Genomic DNA, 18705 nt, shown 5'->3' on the forward strand with positions numbered 1-18705 from the left:
ACCAAGTCAGCGAGCCTGACCACCCGATCCCGTTGGTTGCCTCTTACGACAAGCAAAGTCGCATTTAACGGCAAGTATGGGTTGCTGAAGGCCTATTCTAACCCGGATCTTCACGGGCCATATGACTATAGTCAGAGACTACCCATGTGGGGAATCGAACCCGGGCCCTCGGCGTGACGAGCGAACGCTTTAGCCACTGGGCTAACCCAATATATCGCAAAGGAATATTTGGACGGAATTGATACATTTAACATAAATAGTTAATTTAAAAACATGTAATCCCTTAACAGTTTGTACGAGAACGACATACTACTAGCATACGTACAAAGTACACTTTTTTCCGTGATTGAAAATGACGACGGTGACATATTAACATATGATATTGTTGGTGAGATATACACTGTACTTTATTGTGAACCCCAAATGAACAGTCAACTATCATAGACAACATGTCCACCCAGACGGGGGCACGGGTGGCCCAGTCGTCTAAGGCGCCGCGATTCGCTGTGCAGAGTTGCGTCCCTTGGGCACGCCAGAAACCTATGATTGTGGGTTCGAATCCCGGTTCGCCCCGATTTTGTTTCTAGGTTTGTCAGCACCATACCCGTGCTCGTGGGTTTCACCGAAGTGGTAAACTTCTGTGACCTGCATCACTTCGGGCTTTCCTCCCACATTAAGCTGACACGCCGTAATATAACTGGAATACTGTTAAAAGCGGCGTTTAACCCAACTCACTCACTCACTCACTCCACCCAGACACTCATTGAACTGACTGTTGACGTATATGAATGTGTACGACAATGATGCCGCAAGTCACATAGCCTCGGCAACCTTGACCTTCGTTCTAATAGACATGAATGACAACACGCTGACAGGTCCTCGTCAGATCTATACAGTCAACATGTAGCTGTAATCTGTTGTGGATCTTTGAAACTATCAGCCTGGAATCAGTCAATCACAGGGTTTTCTGTTTTGAGCCCACGCCTACTCTAGCCTGAACCAAGTCATGCAATCCAAATCAAACTTCTGGTCTATTTTGTTTTATTATAAAGATACATATTATATTATTCAGCCCTAACATTATACAAATTATTTTGAAATAAGATGAATATGGGATGTGATGTCAATTCCCTAGTGGATACAGTTTCATCACGCAACCATGATTATTGATAAAATTAAGATATGAGACCTTGTCATGTGTTTCGCGCGTACAGACTAAAGAATCTCGAACCAGCCATTTTTTCTTCATACACCCTATAGTAGTCTTCCAACATTTGGTCTGTGAAATAGTTCTTCCAGTCGCCAACGGTTCCTGTCAATAAATAAATTTAATATAATATTATAGAAATAGGAAGACAACGTTAATATAACCAATAGTGAACGAACAAAACAATACCTTCAGGACTCGAGTACACGTGCGAACTAGAAATGTATTGCCACTCCCCTTGCAGTGCTGCAAAGAGTTGGTCCAGATTGGAAATTGTTAACGTCCACCACAACCGAATTTTCACATCATTTGTTTGCCAATTCGGTTTCCTTAAAGAAGAACTTATTCACTTGTAGAGATTATTAGCAACCTGTTAGAGCTCCCTCCCCGATCAAATCATGCCTCTTGCTTGACATTTGAGTTGTTTTTACCACTGTTACTATGCATCAATTTGTCGCCATTCTCTGAAGTGAGTGAGTGAGTATGGTTTTACGCCGCTTTTAGAAGTATTCCAGCAATATCACGGCGGGGGACACCAGAAAGGGGCCTCACACATTGTACCCATGTCGGGAATCGAGCCCGGGTCTTCGGTCTGACGAGCGAACGCTTTAACCACTAGACCGACCACATTCTCTGAAGTAACACCGCGATGCGTAAGTGACAAAATCATGGAAGCACTCTTTCCGCTTGCATTTTCTGAGAAGACGCTGCATTTGGTCAGCTGAAACCTATCAAGTATCTTTATTCTGCTCATTTATAAAAAAACAAACATAACATGAATTTTGTGTTATGAACACGCACATGTAAGCTTTTTCTTTGTTCGTGTTTCATATCAAACCATATCCTATATCCACATTTAGTACTTCTAGCGGGTTTTAAACGGACGTAATCGGCCCTTGTACAGCATTATAAGTCTAAACAAGTAACTTACCTTTTCGATACAGCGAGCTTTTCCCATCAGCTTTAAGTGAGTATTTTTCTTTGTCTCTTCTCATGTTGGAAATCTGACATTTGTCAGCAATGGCTTGGCAAAGGTCATTGTCTCTAGACAGACCAAGAAAATCAGAGAGGCGCTGCACAGCCAAGAGGGGACTCTACAAACATACAGAAGTAATTGTGATCCTAAATCTGTCGGGGATTATGTTCATTTTTCTAACTTATACAAAGATATTCGAGACTGGTGTGATTTATACCAAAAGTATTGTAATGTCTTTGACATTTCGGGATCGAAATTTTCAATTTCCCAAATGTTCAGCATTTGTTATCGCTTAAAACTAGTGACACACATCTACGAGGTAAATGTCCAAGATTTGTATCACTTAGGGGTTTCATCCAACATCAAACTGACACTCTGTGAAATAACTGAAATACTGTTCAAAGCGGCGTTAAATCAATATCAGTCACTCACTCATGGAAAAAATGAAGGAGGGCAGGACGACTACATTTGTCCAAAGGTTCTTTTTGTGCTTTTTTTGACAGGTAACAAACATCCTGTACTTTAATTGAGAGAGGAAAAAAAGTAGCTATACAATCATGTCATTCACGACTCGACATTTGAGACCGTTTTCCACCCCTGAGCTTGATAAATATGTCATGGCACTTTCACTGTTCGGGAGTGACGGCTTGAGTCTCTAATGGACACGTAAAGATTAAGTCTTTAGTCAAGCTAAGTGGTCAAATGTCACAATTTTTCTAACTATTTATTGAAAGGTTCAAGTGAGTGAGTGAGTGAGTTGGGTTTAACGCCGCTTTTAACATTATTTCAGTTATATCGCTGCGTGTCAGCTTAATGTGGGAGGAAAGCCCGAAGTGATGCAGGTCTCAGACGTTTACCACTTCTGTGAAACCCACGAGCACGGGTATGGTGCTGACAAACCTAGAAACATAATCGGGGCGAACCGGGATTCGAACCCACAATCATAGGTTTCTGGCGTGCCCAAGGGACGCAACTTAGACGTCTTAGACGACTGGGCCACCCGTGCCCTCTGAAATGTTTAAGGAGGGAAGTATGTGGATTTAGGTAAACACTTCGAAACATCCGTGTATGAAATAAGATGAGTCGGTTGTCGAAGGGCAAGGGTGAGGGCAAATAAGAACAATTAGAATCAACGTTTGTTTTGAGAATATGTAAAGTTGTTGGTCTGTAGTATATGACAATGCATTGAAATAAAAGTGAAAAGTCAACTGAAAGTAATAAAACTAGACTACAGTCGCATCAAAACCATTTTAACGTTTCTGTGACATACACGTAAACCTGGAAAATCTCTCAAGTTGAATATTCCTCAATGAAGACTACCTAACACATAGACATGTAGATAAATAGAACAGTTATCGTATGGTTATTCTTTGGGCTAGAAACATATACATGCAAACGAAACAGTCTCCCAAAACGCACTGATAAATCAAGTATGATCCTGATACACATGTAATGCATTTACCCACCTGTTGAGTGTCTTCATAAATATGGATGTAAACAGGAATGTCTGGATTCTCTTTGAATAATTCCTCAGCTGCGAGCAAATGATCAAATATGCCACCGTCTTCAACTGAAACCACCAAGCAGTACTTCACCTACAGTCAGTCAGTGAGTATAGTTTTATGCCGCTTTTAGCTATATTAAAGCAATACCACGGCCGGGGTCATCAGAAATGGGCTTAACACATTGTACCCATGTGGGGAATCGAACCCGGGCCTTCGGCATGAAGAGTGAACGCTTTAACCACTAGGCTACCCCACCGCCCCTACACCTTCAGTCCCCCTGTCATAAGTATAAGATGTATTTACTGGTACCCAGTTGATGAAGCAGTCAACAGTGTTCTGTTAAAACCTCATTCTAAACATTCTGTATTTATTATAAAATGGATGCACCGTACCCTGAATTAGAATTATTTCAATCGGAGGGTAAAACTGTTCATTTGCCTTTTCTCTCGTGAAATGTTTCATGCAGTTTTGATAAAAAATGCGAGCGACAGGTGAACACTGAAATGAACAATTTGCGCACCTTTTCCTTCAAGAAACAGATACAAAAATCCCTCAAACGAGCACTCGCATTCCGAAACCTTCAGATCGATATAGGTGTGATAGAGGGACACAGCCACATCTTTCGGATCTCTAAGATTGTAGATAATCTTGCATTTCTTTTCCTTCACCTCTCGGGGTGCATCTGACAACCGGAAGTGCGTATTGATAACCCTGGGAGAAGGGAGGCTACTCAAAGCGTCGTTCGTCGCAAACTCTAATTGGTGCTTCCCCTTGTATTGCTGAATGGTTTCAGCCTTGCCTCTCAAGAGCATGTTCGCCATTTCGTATACCCAGTGAGTTCCTGGAAATAGATTATCGTTTAATCTCTGGAAAAGGACAGACGCATTATCAGAAGTATGCATGTACTATGGTTACTCAAAGTAATAGTATGGCTTAGGGCTTAGACAAGGACGCTGCATATGGGCTGCCACACATACAGGCATTTCTGTCAGCATGGAAAACATGGGGTGCTCATCATCATGTTTAGGGATATTGGATGAATATGGTTCAACACCGCATTCAGTAATAATAACAGGTTTTATATATTTGTCATGGAAGAAGGTCCAGGTCACGATATTTGGAAAGCACTTTATGGTTGTTCTCTTTCTAAAAACACAAACTCTCTGACATTTTCCATCAGTCGTTGTCATTTTACGTAACAAGACCCCATGCTACATAACAGGTGGGCATGGGCGTGGAGCCGGTAAACCTCATTCCATGCAGTACAACAACTATTAGTTTTTTCCAAAGTTAATCTTTTTTAGATGTGAATGTTATCGATACGTATTTCTGTATTTTACACAGGGGCGTTCTACTAAGAGACAGTCATGAAGTTATTCAGACCACCCCACTGGATCATACTTCCTTCTGTCATAATGTTTTTTGACACCAGTGTTCGGTTTTTGAATTAAGGTTATTTGTACTAAAGTGTCTGGATCGTCCAGGATTTTGTTTTCAAGTTCCATTCCCACCCAAACTGTCCGGAAGGAGAGATCGGCCGACTGTGGGTGTCACTGTGTATACGTTGGGAGCCCAAGGCTCATAATTCTAACTGCCATGGTAGGTACGTGAACACAACGTTTAAACATATGGTTTACCTTTTGAAAGTTTTTAAAAGAGTAGCATACCTGTCCTTGGAAAAGCAGGGAAGTAAATATCATCGGGTCTCATGGAGACGTTCTGTATTTGTTCGAGGATTGACATATCGTATGCTGGAAGGTAGTGGCGACCTCTAAACATCATATATTTTATGGTCTTGCCAAACTTGTCAGTTTCAACCTTGATATCCATTTGACTTTGGTCGGCAGGGTTCACTTGGTCATCAATCTGAAATATATATATATAAACTTTAACTCACTCACTCACTCACTCCAAACAAAATATAAAAAATCTCCTCCGAGGTCAAGTGGATAGAGAAGTCTGCCCGAAGAGCGCGGATGGCCGACCGCGTCACACCAAAGGACGCTAAAAGATTGTATTTCCGGATACCATGCCTTGCGTTCGGCATTAAAGGGATAAAATATGACTGGTCAGTTTACTGTGTTTGAGTGGAGTATTCATATTACAACTGCGGCATGGTATCTCAATGGGCTAACACTATAACCCCGCCCACCGAGACACACCCACCCACCCACACACACACACACACACACACAAAAACACACACACACACACACACACACACACACACACACACACACACACACACACGTACGTTATGTACTGCATGTTAAAACATGTTAAACATGTTAAACCCATGTTTAACAATTGGTGAGTAACTCAAATCAACATTACGAAATGGAAATCTTACTATCATGTTCCATTTAATCGACATAATGCCTTGTTATACATGGTGAATATGTAGGGAGTAATGTTTATTACAGGTATCTGTGTGATACATCATTTCTGTGTGTGACATCATTTTGTCTCTTTTGTCTCTAAATTAGAATTATGATAATTTATTGACATATGTTGAGGACTCTCACAACGACCTTAAAGCCCCACCCTGACTACAAATAGCCCGCAAGGTGGCGGTGTTTCAGTTTCTAGCAGTGGCTGACAATGTAAACGCACCCGAGTGTCGGGAGCACAACGGTTTCGGTTAATGTAACAGTAACGATACATTAAATACGAAATTGACAAGATTCTTTAAGTTCAATCCGAAAATTACTTAGTCTTGGTCATTTGCATTCAACAGTTAGATCTATACCACACAATAATCAGATTACATATATTTAACTTAAATTATTACACAGATATTTCAACAAGTGTTTAAGAAGAGGCCTTATTTGAAGCACCATAGGTTGCGCTGATATTTCTCAGCTTGACTTCAATACATGAATATGTCACGTGTATCAACATCACATTGCACATAAGCAACTGATAAATAAGTAACGAAATATACTAGCTGTTTTGACCTACATTAGGCATATCTAGATAATATTGTACTTACGAAAAACGAAAACCACAATACACATATTCCAAGACAACTTTAATTATGGATTTCCTTTTCTTTCACAGAATTTTCACACACAAAACTGAGTTAGATCATTAGATCCACATTTGTCCCATGTATTTTTTGTTCGGGGGATTTGGATACACTTCGAATTCGCGCACAAGTTTTAAAATACAATTTGGGATCCCTTTCCCGTTTTGTTCACACCAATCGTTCATCTGCTGCAACGTTTAATATCCGTGTCTTCAAGTCCGAGAATCTACGACCTCTCCAAACACTTCGTGTATTTAGCTCAGTCCAGAAGTATTGGCAGCACTAGTACTGTTTTTGAATTGGCGAATTTATACAACATGGTGGCCGCACCATTCCCTAACTGCGATTGCCTTTGCCGTGTCACGCATGGTTGATAAAAGAATTGTGAACATACATAATTAGGTTCATCTGGTTGCACAATGAAATTTCGCTGACACTGATTCACTAATCCCAAGAATCGGCACTGAGTTTGTCAAAGTTTCCCTGCACTTGCAAGGGCGGGAGGAGAGGTCGGGTCGCCTAATGGTTAAAGCGTTCGCTCATCACGCCGAAGACCCGGGTTCGATCCCCGACATGGGTACAATGTGTGAAGCCCATTTCTGGTGTCCCCCGCCGTGATATTGCTGTACTATTGCTAAAAGCGGCGTAAAACCATACTCACTCACTCACTCGGGCAGAGAGGCGCCATATTGTCGATTGAGTTGACCGTCGGAATGAAGTCAGCTTGAATTGGAACTTTCTCCACGATAAAGTCGCCAATGTCATAATCCAAATAACCAAATGCTCCCTCAGCATCTCGATTAACTCTCCGTCAAATTAAGCGTCACACGAAAATGTTTTGTTGCTAATATTGAAGACAAACGAAGAAATTCTTGACAGTCGTAAGCAGCAATCTAACTCGGATATGTTCATGGGGAGTGGTTGCTAGGAGATCGCGTGGTCAGAAAGGGGGAAACAAATCGTTTTAGAAAGTAAAAAGAATATAAGAAATCCACAGTGCAGTCCATAAATACCATGTACAGGATGTACAACTCTTTTCTAAAAACGCAAATTGATTTATTAATTCAGCAACCCATGCTTGCCGTAAAAGGCGACTATGCTTGTCGTAAAAGGCGACTAACGGGATCGGGTGGTCAGGCTCGCTGACTTGGTTGATGCATGTCATCGATCCAAATTGCGTGGATCGATGCTCATGATATCAATCACTGGATTGTCTGGTCCAGACTCGATTATTTACAGACCGCCGTCATATTGCTTGAATATTGCTGAGTGCGGCGTTAAACAACAAACCAACCAAATCATCCCAAGGTCGTAACCCTGATCACGTGGATGAGTAGGTCGAAGGACTTTTGTGACGAAGCCGCGAATGTGGCTGTGTGTATTTACAAAAGAGGGTGATCCGTGTAGCAAACGACCTAAATAATCTTGATGGAAATAATGTTGAAATCCAAGTTCACGTCCATGACAGAATTGGAGTTAACAAAACATTTTATCTGAACATCGTTTCGAAGTATGTGAGACTGTCCGTATTTTATCTGAGTTCACCATCTCCATTCCGACAGGAAATTATATAGTTTTCGTGACTCAACTCGTCCGGCCGCTGTGGAAAATTATGCACAAATCTAATACATTTTTGGTTGTTTAACGCCGCACAAAGCAATATTCCAGCTATATGACGGCGGTCTGTAAATAATCGAGTCCAGTGATTCAAATCTAATTTTTATTTTTATTTTGAAGTTTACACGATATACGGCTTTTCCATTGGACGAGAGGACGATCACATGACCGCGAAAATGACGTTCATAAGTGTATGAACGACACAATTTGACGTTCATTCGTTTTTCACGAGACCGTGTTCTTGAAATGACATAAACACTGACGGACTACTTCCACATTCTTGGGGAAACCCCTTTGGAATTCCCTAGCACGAAAACATGCATAAGCGTTCTTTCCGATCATTTAGAACCTTTATTCTTGGTCTCAGCGTTTCAGTATACATTGAGAAATGTCAGAGAACGTGACTGCATGAGTGTTCACGAATATCCTCGCTGATATCCTAATTAACAAACGAAGAAATGCACATCTAAACTATCGTAGTATCGACTCGATCCGTGCCTAGGCTGACATTGACCGTCTCCAGCATTCTATGAATTTACCTTTGTGTCTGTTTGACGCATCTTTATTCACCTTTCAATGATCGGCCAGTTGATCAATGATGACTAACACATGTAACAGCCACAGGTTCATTAACAACTTCGGAAATCTCTCCCGTCACGTTTATCGTGTCGGCCATTTTGACGTCTTGTACATTGATGTAAATGTATTACGACGCGCTGTCATTGTGACTGACTTACTGAGGTAGTTCTTTACAGACCTTTCTCATCTAATGAGGATATGATTTGAACACATGTGCTGCGTAAGATGTTTCTGAAGAGCAAGTTGTGCATCCATACGCCCATGTCACCTCTCTTTTTGAGGAACTATTTTACTCCGATAGCTTTACTGTATAGCTGGTTGTTGTATGGCTGTCAGTGTAAACATGAAGTCACACGTACTAAATAAAATTGTGTTTAGATCTTGGCCTTCATCCTTTGAGGTAAGAAATTGTGATAAAAAAAATTAAGAATTGACTTTCACTTTGTGTGAGTTCATTGGAGTAGGAACCTTCATAGAGTGAGGGCCAAACATTGTGCATCCATACGCCCAGTTTCGCCCTCACTCGAAAGGTACCTACTCCAATGAACTCACACAAAGTGAAGGTCAATTCTTAATAAAAGAAATACTAATAGGTCAATATCTACCATTGTGCCGTCATAAAAGAACTGGTCAACTTTATCTTTCTTCAGATGTTGATTAAAATCTAGTTTCAGAAGCAAAGCGACTCGATCAACATCATACATTAATTTATAGACTAAATTCTAGTACCAAGTGTTTTAAACATATTTTAAATGTCATAAAATAACTTTCACAAATATTGAAAGGCATTTTTTTTAATAAGTTACATATTTTATTTCGTCGGTCCGCTGGTGAGAAACACATATAAAAAATATGGATGGCCTTATGCAAATGACACTTGTCATTCCAATCAACAGGGAATCTGGGTCACTGCCATGGGACCCACAAAGTTTCAAGGATCGAGTGACTTCGGCATCAGGAGCTTTCGGACAAGTGTGACTTTGCCAAAACACATTGCCATATATATAGAGAGATTATTACGTGCCTGTGGTCGCTACATGTCGAGGCGCCTGTTTGACCTCAGTTTCTGCGATAACGTGCACTTATTGCTGTCATGAAATGTTTGTTGTTTAATACCGAATGTGATACTGTTCTAAGGCCAATCTAACAACCCTTACCCACCCCTAATAAATTACTAGCCTTACTCACCGTAAGGATGTGCTTTGGCGTAGCCATCTCCTTGTTTCTGCTTTGAAATATGCAAGTATGTACTAACAACCTCCTGATCGCGTGGGGCCCACTGCAGCCTACTTTCTACATGCGTATCTGTCTGTGCATGCTGTTCACGAGGTTCGTTGACCTCAGTCACTGCGCTAACAGTTTGTTTGTTTGTTTGTTTATATGTTGTTTAACGCCGCTCAAAGCATTATTCCATTATGACGGCGGTCTTCAAATAATCGAGTCTGGATCTGGACTCTTCAAAACCATGATAGGATGTCATACCTTACGTACATGGTACTCCTTGAACGCGGGAAGAAAACATATCGTTATTAGATCAATGCTCAATATTTATCAAATATTATGAATCAACAACATTTAGGTCCTGTAGTCAACATATATTGCACATCTATGTGATTGTGAGACCCGTGATTTGTTTGTTTGTTTGTTTGTTGTTTAACGCCGCACTCAGCAATATTCCAGCTATATGACGGCGGTCTTTAAATTATCGAGTCTGGACCAGACAATCAAGTGATTGACATCATGAGCATCGATCCACGCAATTGGGATACGATGACATGCATCAACCAAGTCAGCGAGCCTGACCACCCGATCCCGTTGGTTGCCTCTTACGACAAGCAAAGTCGCATTTAACGGCAAGTATGGGTTGCTGAAGGCCTATTCTAACCCGGATCTTCACGGGCCATATGACTATAGTCAGAGACTACCCATGTGGGGAATCGAACCCGGGCCCTCGGCGTGACGAGCGAACGCTTTAGCCACTGGGCTAACCCAATATATCGCAAAGGAATATTTGGACGGAATTGATACATTTAACATAAATAGTTAATTTAAAAACATGTAATCCCTTAACAGTTTGTACGAGAACGACATACTACTAGCATACGTACAAAGTACACTTTTTTCCGTGATTGAAAATGACGACGGTGACATATTAACATATGATATTGTTGGTGAGATATACACTGTACTTTATTGTGAACCCCAAATGAACAGTCAACTATCATAGACAACATGTCCACCCAGACGGGGGCACGGGTGGCCCAGTCGTCTAAGGCGCCGCGATTCGCTGTGCAGAGTTGCGTCCCTTGGGCACGCCAGAAACCTATGATTGTGGGTTCGAATCCCGGTTCGCCCCGATTTTGTTTCTAGGTTTGTCAGCACCATACCCGTGCTCGTGGGTTTCACCGAAGTGGTAAACTTCTGTGACCTGCATCACTTCGGGCTTTCCTCCCACATTAAGCTGACACGCCGTAATATAACTGGAATACTGTTAAAAGCGGCGTTTAACCCAACTCACTCACTCACTCACTCCACCCAGACACTCATTGAACTGACTGTTGACGTATATGAATGTGTACGACAATGATGCCGCAAGTCACATAGCCTCGGCAACCTTGACCTTCGTTCTAATAGACATGAATGACAACACGCTGACAGGTCCTCGTCAGATCTATACAGTCAACATGTAGCTGTAATCTGTTGTGGATCTTTGAAACTATCAGCCTGGAATCAGTCAATCACAGGGTTTTCTGTTTTGAGCCCACGCCTACTCTAGCCTGAACCAAGTCATGCAATCCAAATCAAACTTCTGGTCTATTTTGTTTTATTATAAAGATACATATTATATTATTCAGCCCTAACATTATACAAATTATTTTGAAATAAGATGAATATGGGATGTGATGTCAATTCCCTAGTGGATACAGTTTCATCACGCAACCATGATTATTGATAAAATTAAGATATGAGACCTTGTCATGTGTTTCGCGCGTACAGACTAAAGAATCTCGAACCAGCCATTTTTTCTTCATACACCCTATAGTAGTCTTCCAACATTTGGTCTGTGAAATAGTTCTTCCAGTCGCCAACGGTTCCTGTCAATAAATAAATTTAATATAATATTATAGAAATAGGAAGACAACGTTAATATAACCAATAGTGAACGAACAAAACAATACCTTCAGGACTCGAGTACACGTGCGAACTAGAAATGTATTGCCACTCCCCTTGCAGTGCTGCAAAGAGTTGGTCCAGATTGGAAATTGTTAACGTCCACCACAACCGAATTTTCACATCATTTGTTTGCCAATTCGGTTTCCTTAAAGAAGAACTTATTCACTTGTAGAGATTATTAGCAACCTGTTAGAGCTCCCTCCCCGATCAAATCACGCCTCTTGCTTGACATTTGAGTTGTTTTTACCACTGTTACTATGCATCAATTTGTCGCCATTCTCTGAAGTGAGTGAGTGAGTATGGTTTTACGCCGCTTTTAGAAGTATTCCAGCAATATCACGGCGGGGGACACCAGAAAGGGGCCTCACACATTGTACCCATGTCGGGAATCGAGCCCGGGTCTTCGGTCTGACGAGCGAACGCTTTAACCACTAGACCGACCACATTCTCTGAAGTAACACCGCGATGCGTAAGTGACAAAATCATGGAAGCACTCTTTCCGCTTGCATTTTCTGAGAAGACGCTGCATTTGGTCAGCTGAAACCTATCAAGTATCTTTATTCTGCTCATTTATAAAAAAAAAACATAACATGAATTTTGTGTTATGAACACGCACATGTAAGCTTTTTCTTTGTTCGTGTTTCATATCAAACCATATCCTATATCCACATTTAGTACTTCTAGCGGGTTTTAAACGGACGTAATCGGCCCTTGTACAGCATTATAGGTCTAAACAAGTAACTTACCTTTTCGATACAGCGAGCTTTTCCCATCAGCTTTAAGTGAGTATTTTTCTTTGTCTCTTCTCATGTTGGAAATCTGACATTTGTCAGCAATGGCTTGGCAAAGGTCATTGTCTCTAGACAGACCAAGAAAATCAGAGAGGCGCTGCACAGCCAAGAGGGGACTCTACAAACATACAGAAGTAATTGTGATCCTAAATCTGTCGGGGATTATGTTCATTTTTCTAACTTATACAAAGATATTCGAGACTGGTGTGATTTATACCAAAAGTATTGTAATGTCTTTGACATGTCGGGATCGAAATTTTCAATTTCCCAAATGTTCAGCATTTGTTATCGCTTAAAACTAGTGACACACATCTACGAGGTAAATGTCCAAGATTTGTATCACTTAGGGGTTTCATCCAACATCAAACTGACACTCTGTGAAATAACTGAAATACTGTTCAAAGCGGCGTTAAATCAATATCAGTCACTCACTCATGGAAAAAATGAAGGAGGGCAGGACGACTACATTTGTCCAAAGGTTCTTTTTGTGCTTTTTTTGACAGGTAACAAACATCCTGTACTTTAATTGAGAGAGGAAAAAAAGTAGCTATACAATCATGTCATTCACGACTCGACATTTGAGACCGTTTTCCACCCCTGAGCTTGATAAATATGTCATGGCACTTTCACTGTTCGGGAGTGACGGCTTGAGTCTCTAATGGACACGTAAAGATTAAGTCTTTAGTCAAGCTAAGTGGTCAAATGTCACAATTTTTCTAACTATTTATTGAAAGGTTCAAGTGAGTGAGTGAGTGAGTTGGGTTTAACGCCGCTTTTAACATTATTCCAGTTATATCGCTGCGTGTCAGCTTAATGTGGGAGGAAAGCCCGAAGTGATGCAGGTCTCAGACGTTTACCACTTCTGTGAAACCCACGAGCACGGGTATGGTGCTGACAAACCTAGAAACATAATCGGGGCGAACCGGGATTCGAACCCACAATCATAGGTTTCTGGCGTGCCCAAGGGACGCAACTTAGACGTCTTAGACGACTGGGCCACCCGTGCCCTCTGAAATGTTTAAGGAGGGAAGTATGTGGATTTAGGTAAACACTTCGAAACATCCGTGTATGAAATAAGATGAGTCGGTTGTCGAAGGGCAAGGGTGAGGGCAAATAAGAACAATTAGAATCAACGTTTGTTTTGAGAATATGTAAAGTTGTTGGTCTGTAGTATATGACAATGCATTGAAATAAAAGTGAAAAGTCAACTGAAAGTAATAAAACTAGACTACAGTCGCATCAAAACCATTTTAACGTTTCTGTGACATACACGTAAACCTGGAAAATCTCTCAAGTTGAATATTCCTCAATGAAGACTACCTAACACATAGACATGTAGATAAATAGAACAGTTATCGTATGGTTATTCTTTGGGCTAGAAACATATACATGCAAACGAAACAGTCTCCCAAAACGCACTGATAAATCAAGTATGATCCTGATACACATGTAATGCATTTACCCACCTGTTGAGTGTCTTCATAAATATGGATGTAAACAGGAATGTCTGGATTCTCTTTGAATAATTCCTCAGCTGCGAGCAAATGATCAAATATGCCACCGTCTTCAACTGAAACCACCAAGCAGTACTTCACCTACAGTCAGTCAGTGAGTATAGTTTTATGCCGCTTTTAGCTATATTAAAGCAATACCACGGCCGGGGTCATCAGTAATGGGCTTAACACATTGTACCCATGTGGGGAATCGAACCCGGGCCTTCGGCATGAAGAGTGAACGCTTTAACCACTAGGCTACCCCACCGCCCCTACACCTTCAGCCCCCCTGTCATAAGTATAAGATGTATTTACTGGTACCCAGTTGATGAAGCAGTCAACAGTGTTCTGTTAAAACCTCATTCTAAACATTCTGTATTTATTATAAAATGGATGCACCGTACCCTGAATTAGAATTATTTCAATCGGAGGGTAAAACTGTTCATTTGCCTTTTCTCTCGTGAAATGTTTCATGCAGTTTTGATAAAAAATGCGAGCGACAGGTGAACACTGAAATGAACAATTTGCGCACCTTTTCCTTCAAGAAACAGATACAAAAATCCCTCAAACGAGCACTCGCATTCCGAAACCTTCAGATCGATATAGGTGTGATAGAGGGACACAGCCACATCTTTCGGATCTCTAAGATTGTAGATAATCTTGCATTTCTTTTCCTTCACCTCTCGGGGTGCATCTGACAACCGGAAGTGCGTATTGATAACCCTGGGAGAAGGGAGGCTACTCAAAGCGTCGTTCGTCGCAAACTCTAATTGGTGCTTCCCCTTGTATTGCTGAATGGTTTCAGCCTTGCCTCTCAAGAGCATGTTCGCCATTTCGTATACCCAGTGAGTTCCTGGAAATAGATTATCGTTTAATCTCTGGAAAAGGACAGACGCATTATCAGAAGTATGCATGTACTATGGTTACTCAAAGTAATAGTATGGCTTAGGGCTTAGACAAGGACGCTGCATATGGGCTGCCACACATACAGGCATTTCTGTCAGCATGGAAAACATAGGGTGCTCATCATCATGTTTAGGGATAATGGATGAATATGGTTCAACACCGCATTCAGTAATAATAACAGGTTTTATATATTTGTCATGGAAGAAGGTCCAGGTCACGATATTTGGAAAGCACTTTATGGTTGTTCTCTTTCTAAAAACACAAACTCTCTGACATTTTCCATCAGTCGTTGTCATTTTACGTAACAAGACCCCATGCTACATAACAGGTGGGCATGGGCGTGGAGCCGGTAAACCTCATTCCATGCAGTACAACAACTATTAGTTTTTTCCAAAGTTAATCTTTTTTAGATGTGAATGTTATCGATACGTATTTCTGTATTTTACACAGGGGCGTTCTACTAAGAGACAGTCATGAAGTTATTCAGACCACCCAACTGGATCATACTTCCTTCTGTCATAATGTTATTTGACACCAGTGTTTTTTAATTAAGGTTATTTGTTCTAAAGTGTCTGGACCGTCCAGGATTTTGTTTTCAAGTTCCATTCCCACCCAAACTGTCCGGAAGGAGAGATCGGCCGATTCTGGGTGTCACTTTGTATACGTTGGGAGCCCAAGGCTCAAAATTCTAACTGCCATGGTAGGTACGTGAACACAACGTTTAAACATATGGTTTAACTTTTGAAGGTTTTAAAAGAGTAGCATACCTGTCCTTGGAAAAGCAGGGAAGTAAATATCTTCGGGTCTCATGGAGACGTTCTGTATTTGTTCGAGGATTGACATATCGTATGCTGGAAGGTAGTGGCGACCTCTAAACATCATATATTTTATGGTCTTGCCAAACTTGTCAGTTTCAACCTTGATATCCATTTGACTTTGGTCGGCAGGGTTCACTTGGTCATCAATCTGAAATATATATATATAAACTTTAACTCACTCACTCACTCACTCCAAACAGAATATAAAAAATCTCCTTCATAGAGGGTTCACGAGTGGTCCTGTCGTCTTAGCCGCTGCAACTGCTGTGCAGAGTTGCGTCCTTTGTGCACGCCAGAATCATTGACCCGATTGTGGTTCTAGGTTTGTCAGCAGCATACCCGTGCTCGTGGATATCACCAACGTTGTAAACTTTTTAGACCTGCATCACTTCGGGCTTTCCTCCCACTTTAAACTGACACGACGTGATATACATGGAATACTGTTAAACCAAACTCACTCACTCACACACTTAAGTCTGAATGGAATTTAGTAAATTGTACTTCCAACGCCTGGTTGATGGAATGCCGCTGCTAAGTGTCAAATGTTTTCATTTTTATGAGATTTTAGGGTCATTTTTGGATATATACTAGCGGAAACAAATAACTGTGTTTAATGTAAAGTTAGGAATTAGATACTAGTTTGCAGTGCAGTCTTCGCACAGTGGGTATGCTGCAAACAGGAGTGGCGCAAACGAAGTTGCCAGACATTTTAACATTTTGATGTGATCGAAACACAATATCAGCTCCGTGGAGACGTTATACCCGACAGGGCAACATTCATGACTTGCCATGTAACGTTACGTCAACGAGACAACCATATTCGGTTGGTGCATATACGGAATCGATACCAAACGGCCACATTAACAGCTCGGACAATTCCTTGGTTGAGATCGATCAGTGGCAGAAAACGGTTGAGGGAGCACAACATCCGGCACCGACGTCAAGCGATACATCCAACTGTGTTTCCACGTCACCGTCAGGCACGCCAAGCTTGGTGCAGACAGTTTCTGATATCCAGAAGACAAGACTGGGATAGTATACTGTTCACAGATAATTCCAGGGTTCACCTAGACAGCTCTGGTGGTCGTGAAAGGATCTAAAGGAGTTAAGGAGAGCGTTTTAGCGTCGCTTGTGCAATGGTATGGGATGGCATCTTTTCTCAGGAGAACACAACTCATCATTGTTAATGTCAATTTGAATGGCGTGCTGTACCGGTATGACATCGTTTGAGATCATGTTCTACCCTTTGCGGAAATACAGGGACGTAACGTCACATTGTAGCAGGATAATGCCTCCCTACACGTCGCACGTGTTGGAACAGATTTCTTGAGGCAGCACACCATTGCTGTACTCCCCCGTCCGGCTGTTTCTCCAGATCTCTCCCCTAACGTTAGAACAGTTGGAGCAATCTTTGATTTACATTCGGAACAACATCCCTCAGGCTGTTTTCAAGCATCTGGTGTCTTCATTTTGCTGCTGCTGTCTCGCTTGTATTAACGCAAATGGTTGTAACACCCAATATTGTCATTGTTAATTGAGTTGTTACGCCACCCCTCTTTCACAGCATGTCGCCCTGTCTCCCTCCATAACGAGGTATGGGCGTTGTTAATAAAAAATAAAACATAAATGATAAAACATTGATCAGACGAATGACCAAATATTTTGTTGTTAGTTTCAATAACATAACATTTACATCTCATTATAAAAGAAGCACAGTTATTTTTTCCGTCGGTGTACAGTTTTCTGTTCATGGATCATCATTTCAATTCATTTCAGCAATTGAACCTAATGAATTGAGCTGGGGGGTCGGTGAGATCCAGGGGGGTAGGGGTGTCATGACAACAGGACGGCGGAGGAACGGGTGTCGCCAAATTGTATCACGTCTTTAAGAGGAGGGGTGGGGGGTTTGGGGGCATCAGAATCATTTTATTCAAATATGTTTTTTAAATATGGATATTATTTAGGGACTGCTCATTGATTATAGGCAGGGGAGGGGGTGAAAAGTTTTTGCATAATATGGGGTGGGGGGTCGGCAAAATACTCTCACAATACCCCACCATACCCAACCCCCTAATATATGTCCAGTCCCGTACTCACCGTAAGGATGTGCTGTGGCGTAGCCATCTTCTTGTTTCTGCTTTGAAATATGCAAGTATGTACTAACAACCTCCTGATACCGTGGCTCCCACTGCGGCCTACCTTTTTCATGTATCTGCATGTGCTTGCTGTTAAAGAGGTTCGTTGACCTCACTCACTGCGCCAACAACTATTTTTAAACGCAAATATAACTCCCCTTGAGACTCGTTATATAACCTTTACACTTAAAGTGCGCTATAATATCCAAACGCGCATGTAAACTACATTATCCCTCGGTGTGGGAGAAGCCGTGTATACCTTTGACATCAACGTGTATCGAAAATACAATAAGATCTGTTTGGGGTTATTAAAGTCCTCTTTATAAAGCATATAGACCATACTCTATCGTCTCATGAGACTAAATGTGTTAACGGGTCGTAGTGTGTAAGGACGTTCTTCTTTGGAGGAGTCCAAGCCTATATGGATTACGATCACGATCGGGGATGCTAAATTCTGTTTCCCCAATTCAGGAGAA

At 41.4% G+C, this 18705-nt stretch overlaps 2 protein-coding genes across 2 annotated transcripts; both read right to left on the reverse strand.

Annotated features, from left to right (window-relative positions):
• Positions 1 to 1032: 1032 nt before the first annotated feature.
• LOC124150755 (sulfotransferase 1B1-like) lies at positions 1033 to 10218 on the reverse strand. The gene is made up of 6 exons (XM_046522786.2): positions 10101 to 10218; positions 5356 to 5554; positions 4209 to 4529; positions 3650 to 3753; positions 2139 to 2301; positions 1033 to 1312 (listed from the first exon to the last, which is right to left on the reverse strand). The coding sequence occupies exons 1-6, from the start codon at positions 10125 to 10127 to the stop codon at positions 1194 to 1196; spliced, it is 933 nt and encodes a 310-aa protein (XP_046378742.1). The 5' UTR covers positions 10128 to 10218; the 3' UTR covers positions 1033 to 1193.
• Positions 10219 to 11727: 1509 nt separating this feature from the next.
• On the reverse strand, positions 11728 to 18297 carry LOC124150756 (sulfotransferase 1B1-like). The gene is made up of 6 exons (XM_046522787.2): positions 18192 to 18297; positions 16044 to 16242; positions 14903 to 15223; positions 14344 to 14447; positions 12833 to 12995; positions 11728 to 12007 (listed from the first exon to the last, which is right to left on the reverse strand). The coding sequence occupies exons 1-6, from the start codon at positions 18216 to 18218 to the stop codon at positions 11889 to 11891; spliced, it is 933 nt and encodes a 310-aa protein (XP_046378743.2). The 5' UTR covers positions 18219 to 18297; the 3' UTR covers positions 11728 to 11888.
• Between the last annotated feature and the right edge of the window lie 408 nt (positions 18298 to 18705).

This window comes from Haliotis rufescens, unplaced genomic scaffold (genome assembly GCF_023055435.1).
Source record: "Haliotis rufescens isolate VD_foot unplaced genomic scaffold, xgHalRufe1.0.p SCAF_6, whole genome shotgun sequence".
In the NCBI taxonomy this organism is placed as follows: domain Eukaryota; kingdom Metazoa; phylum Mollusca; class Gastropoda; order Lepetellida; family Haliotidae; genus Haliotis; species Haliotis rufescens.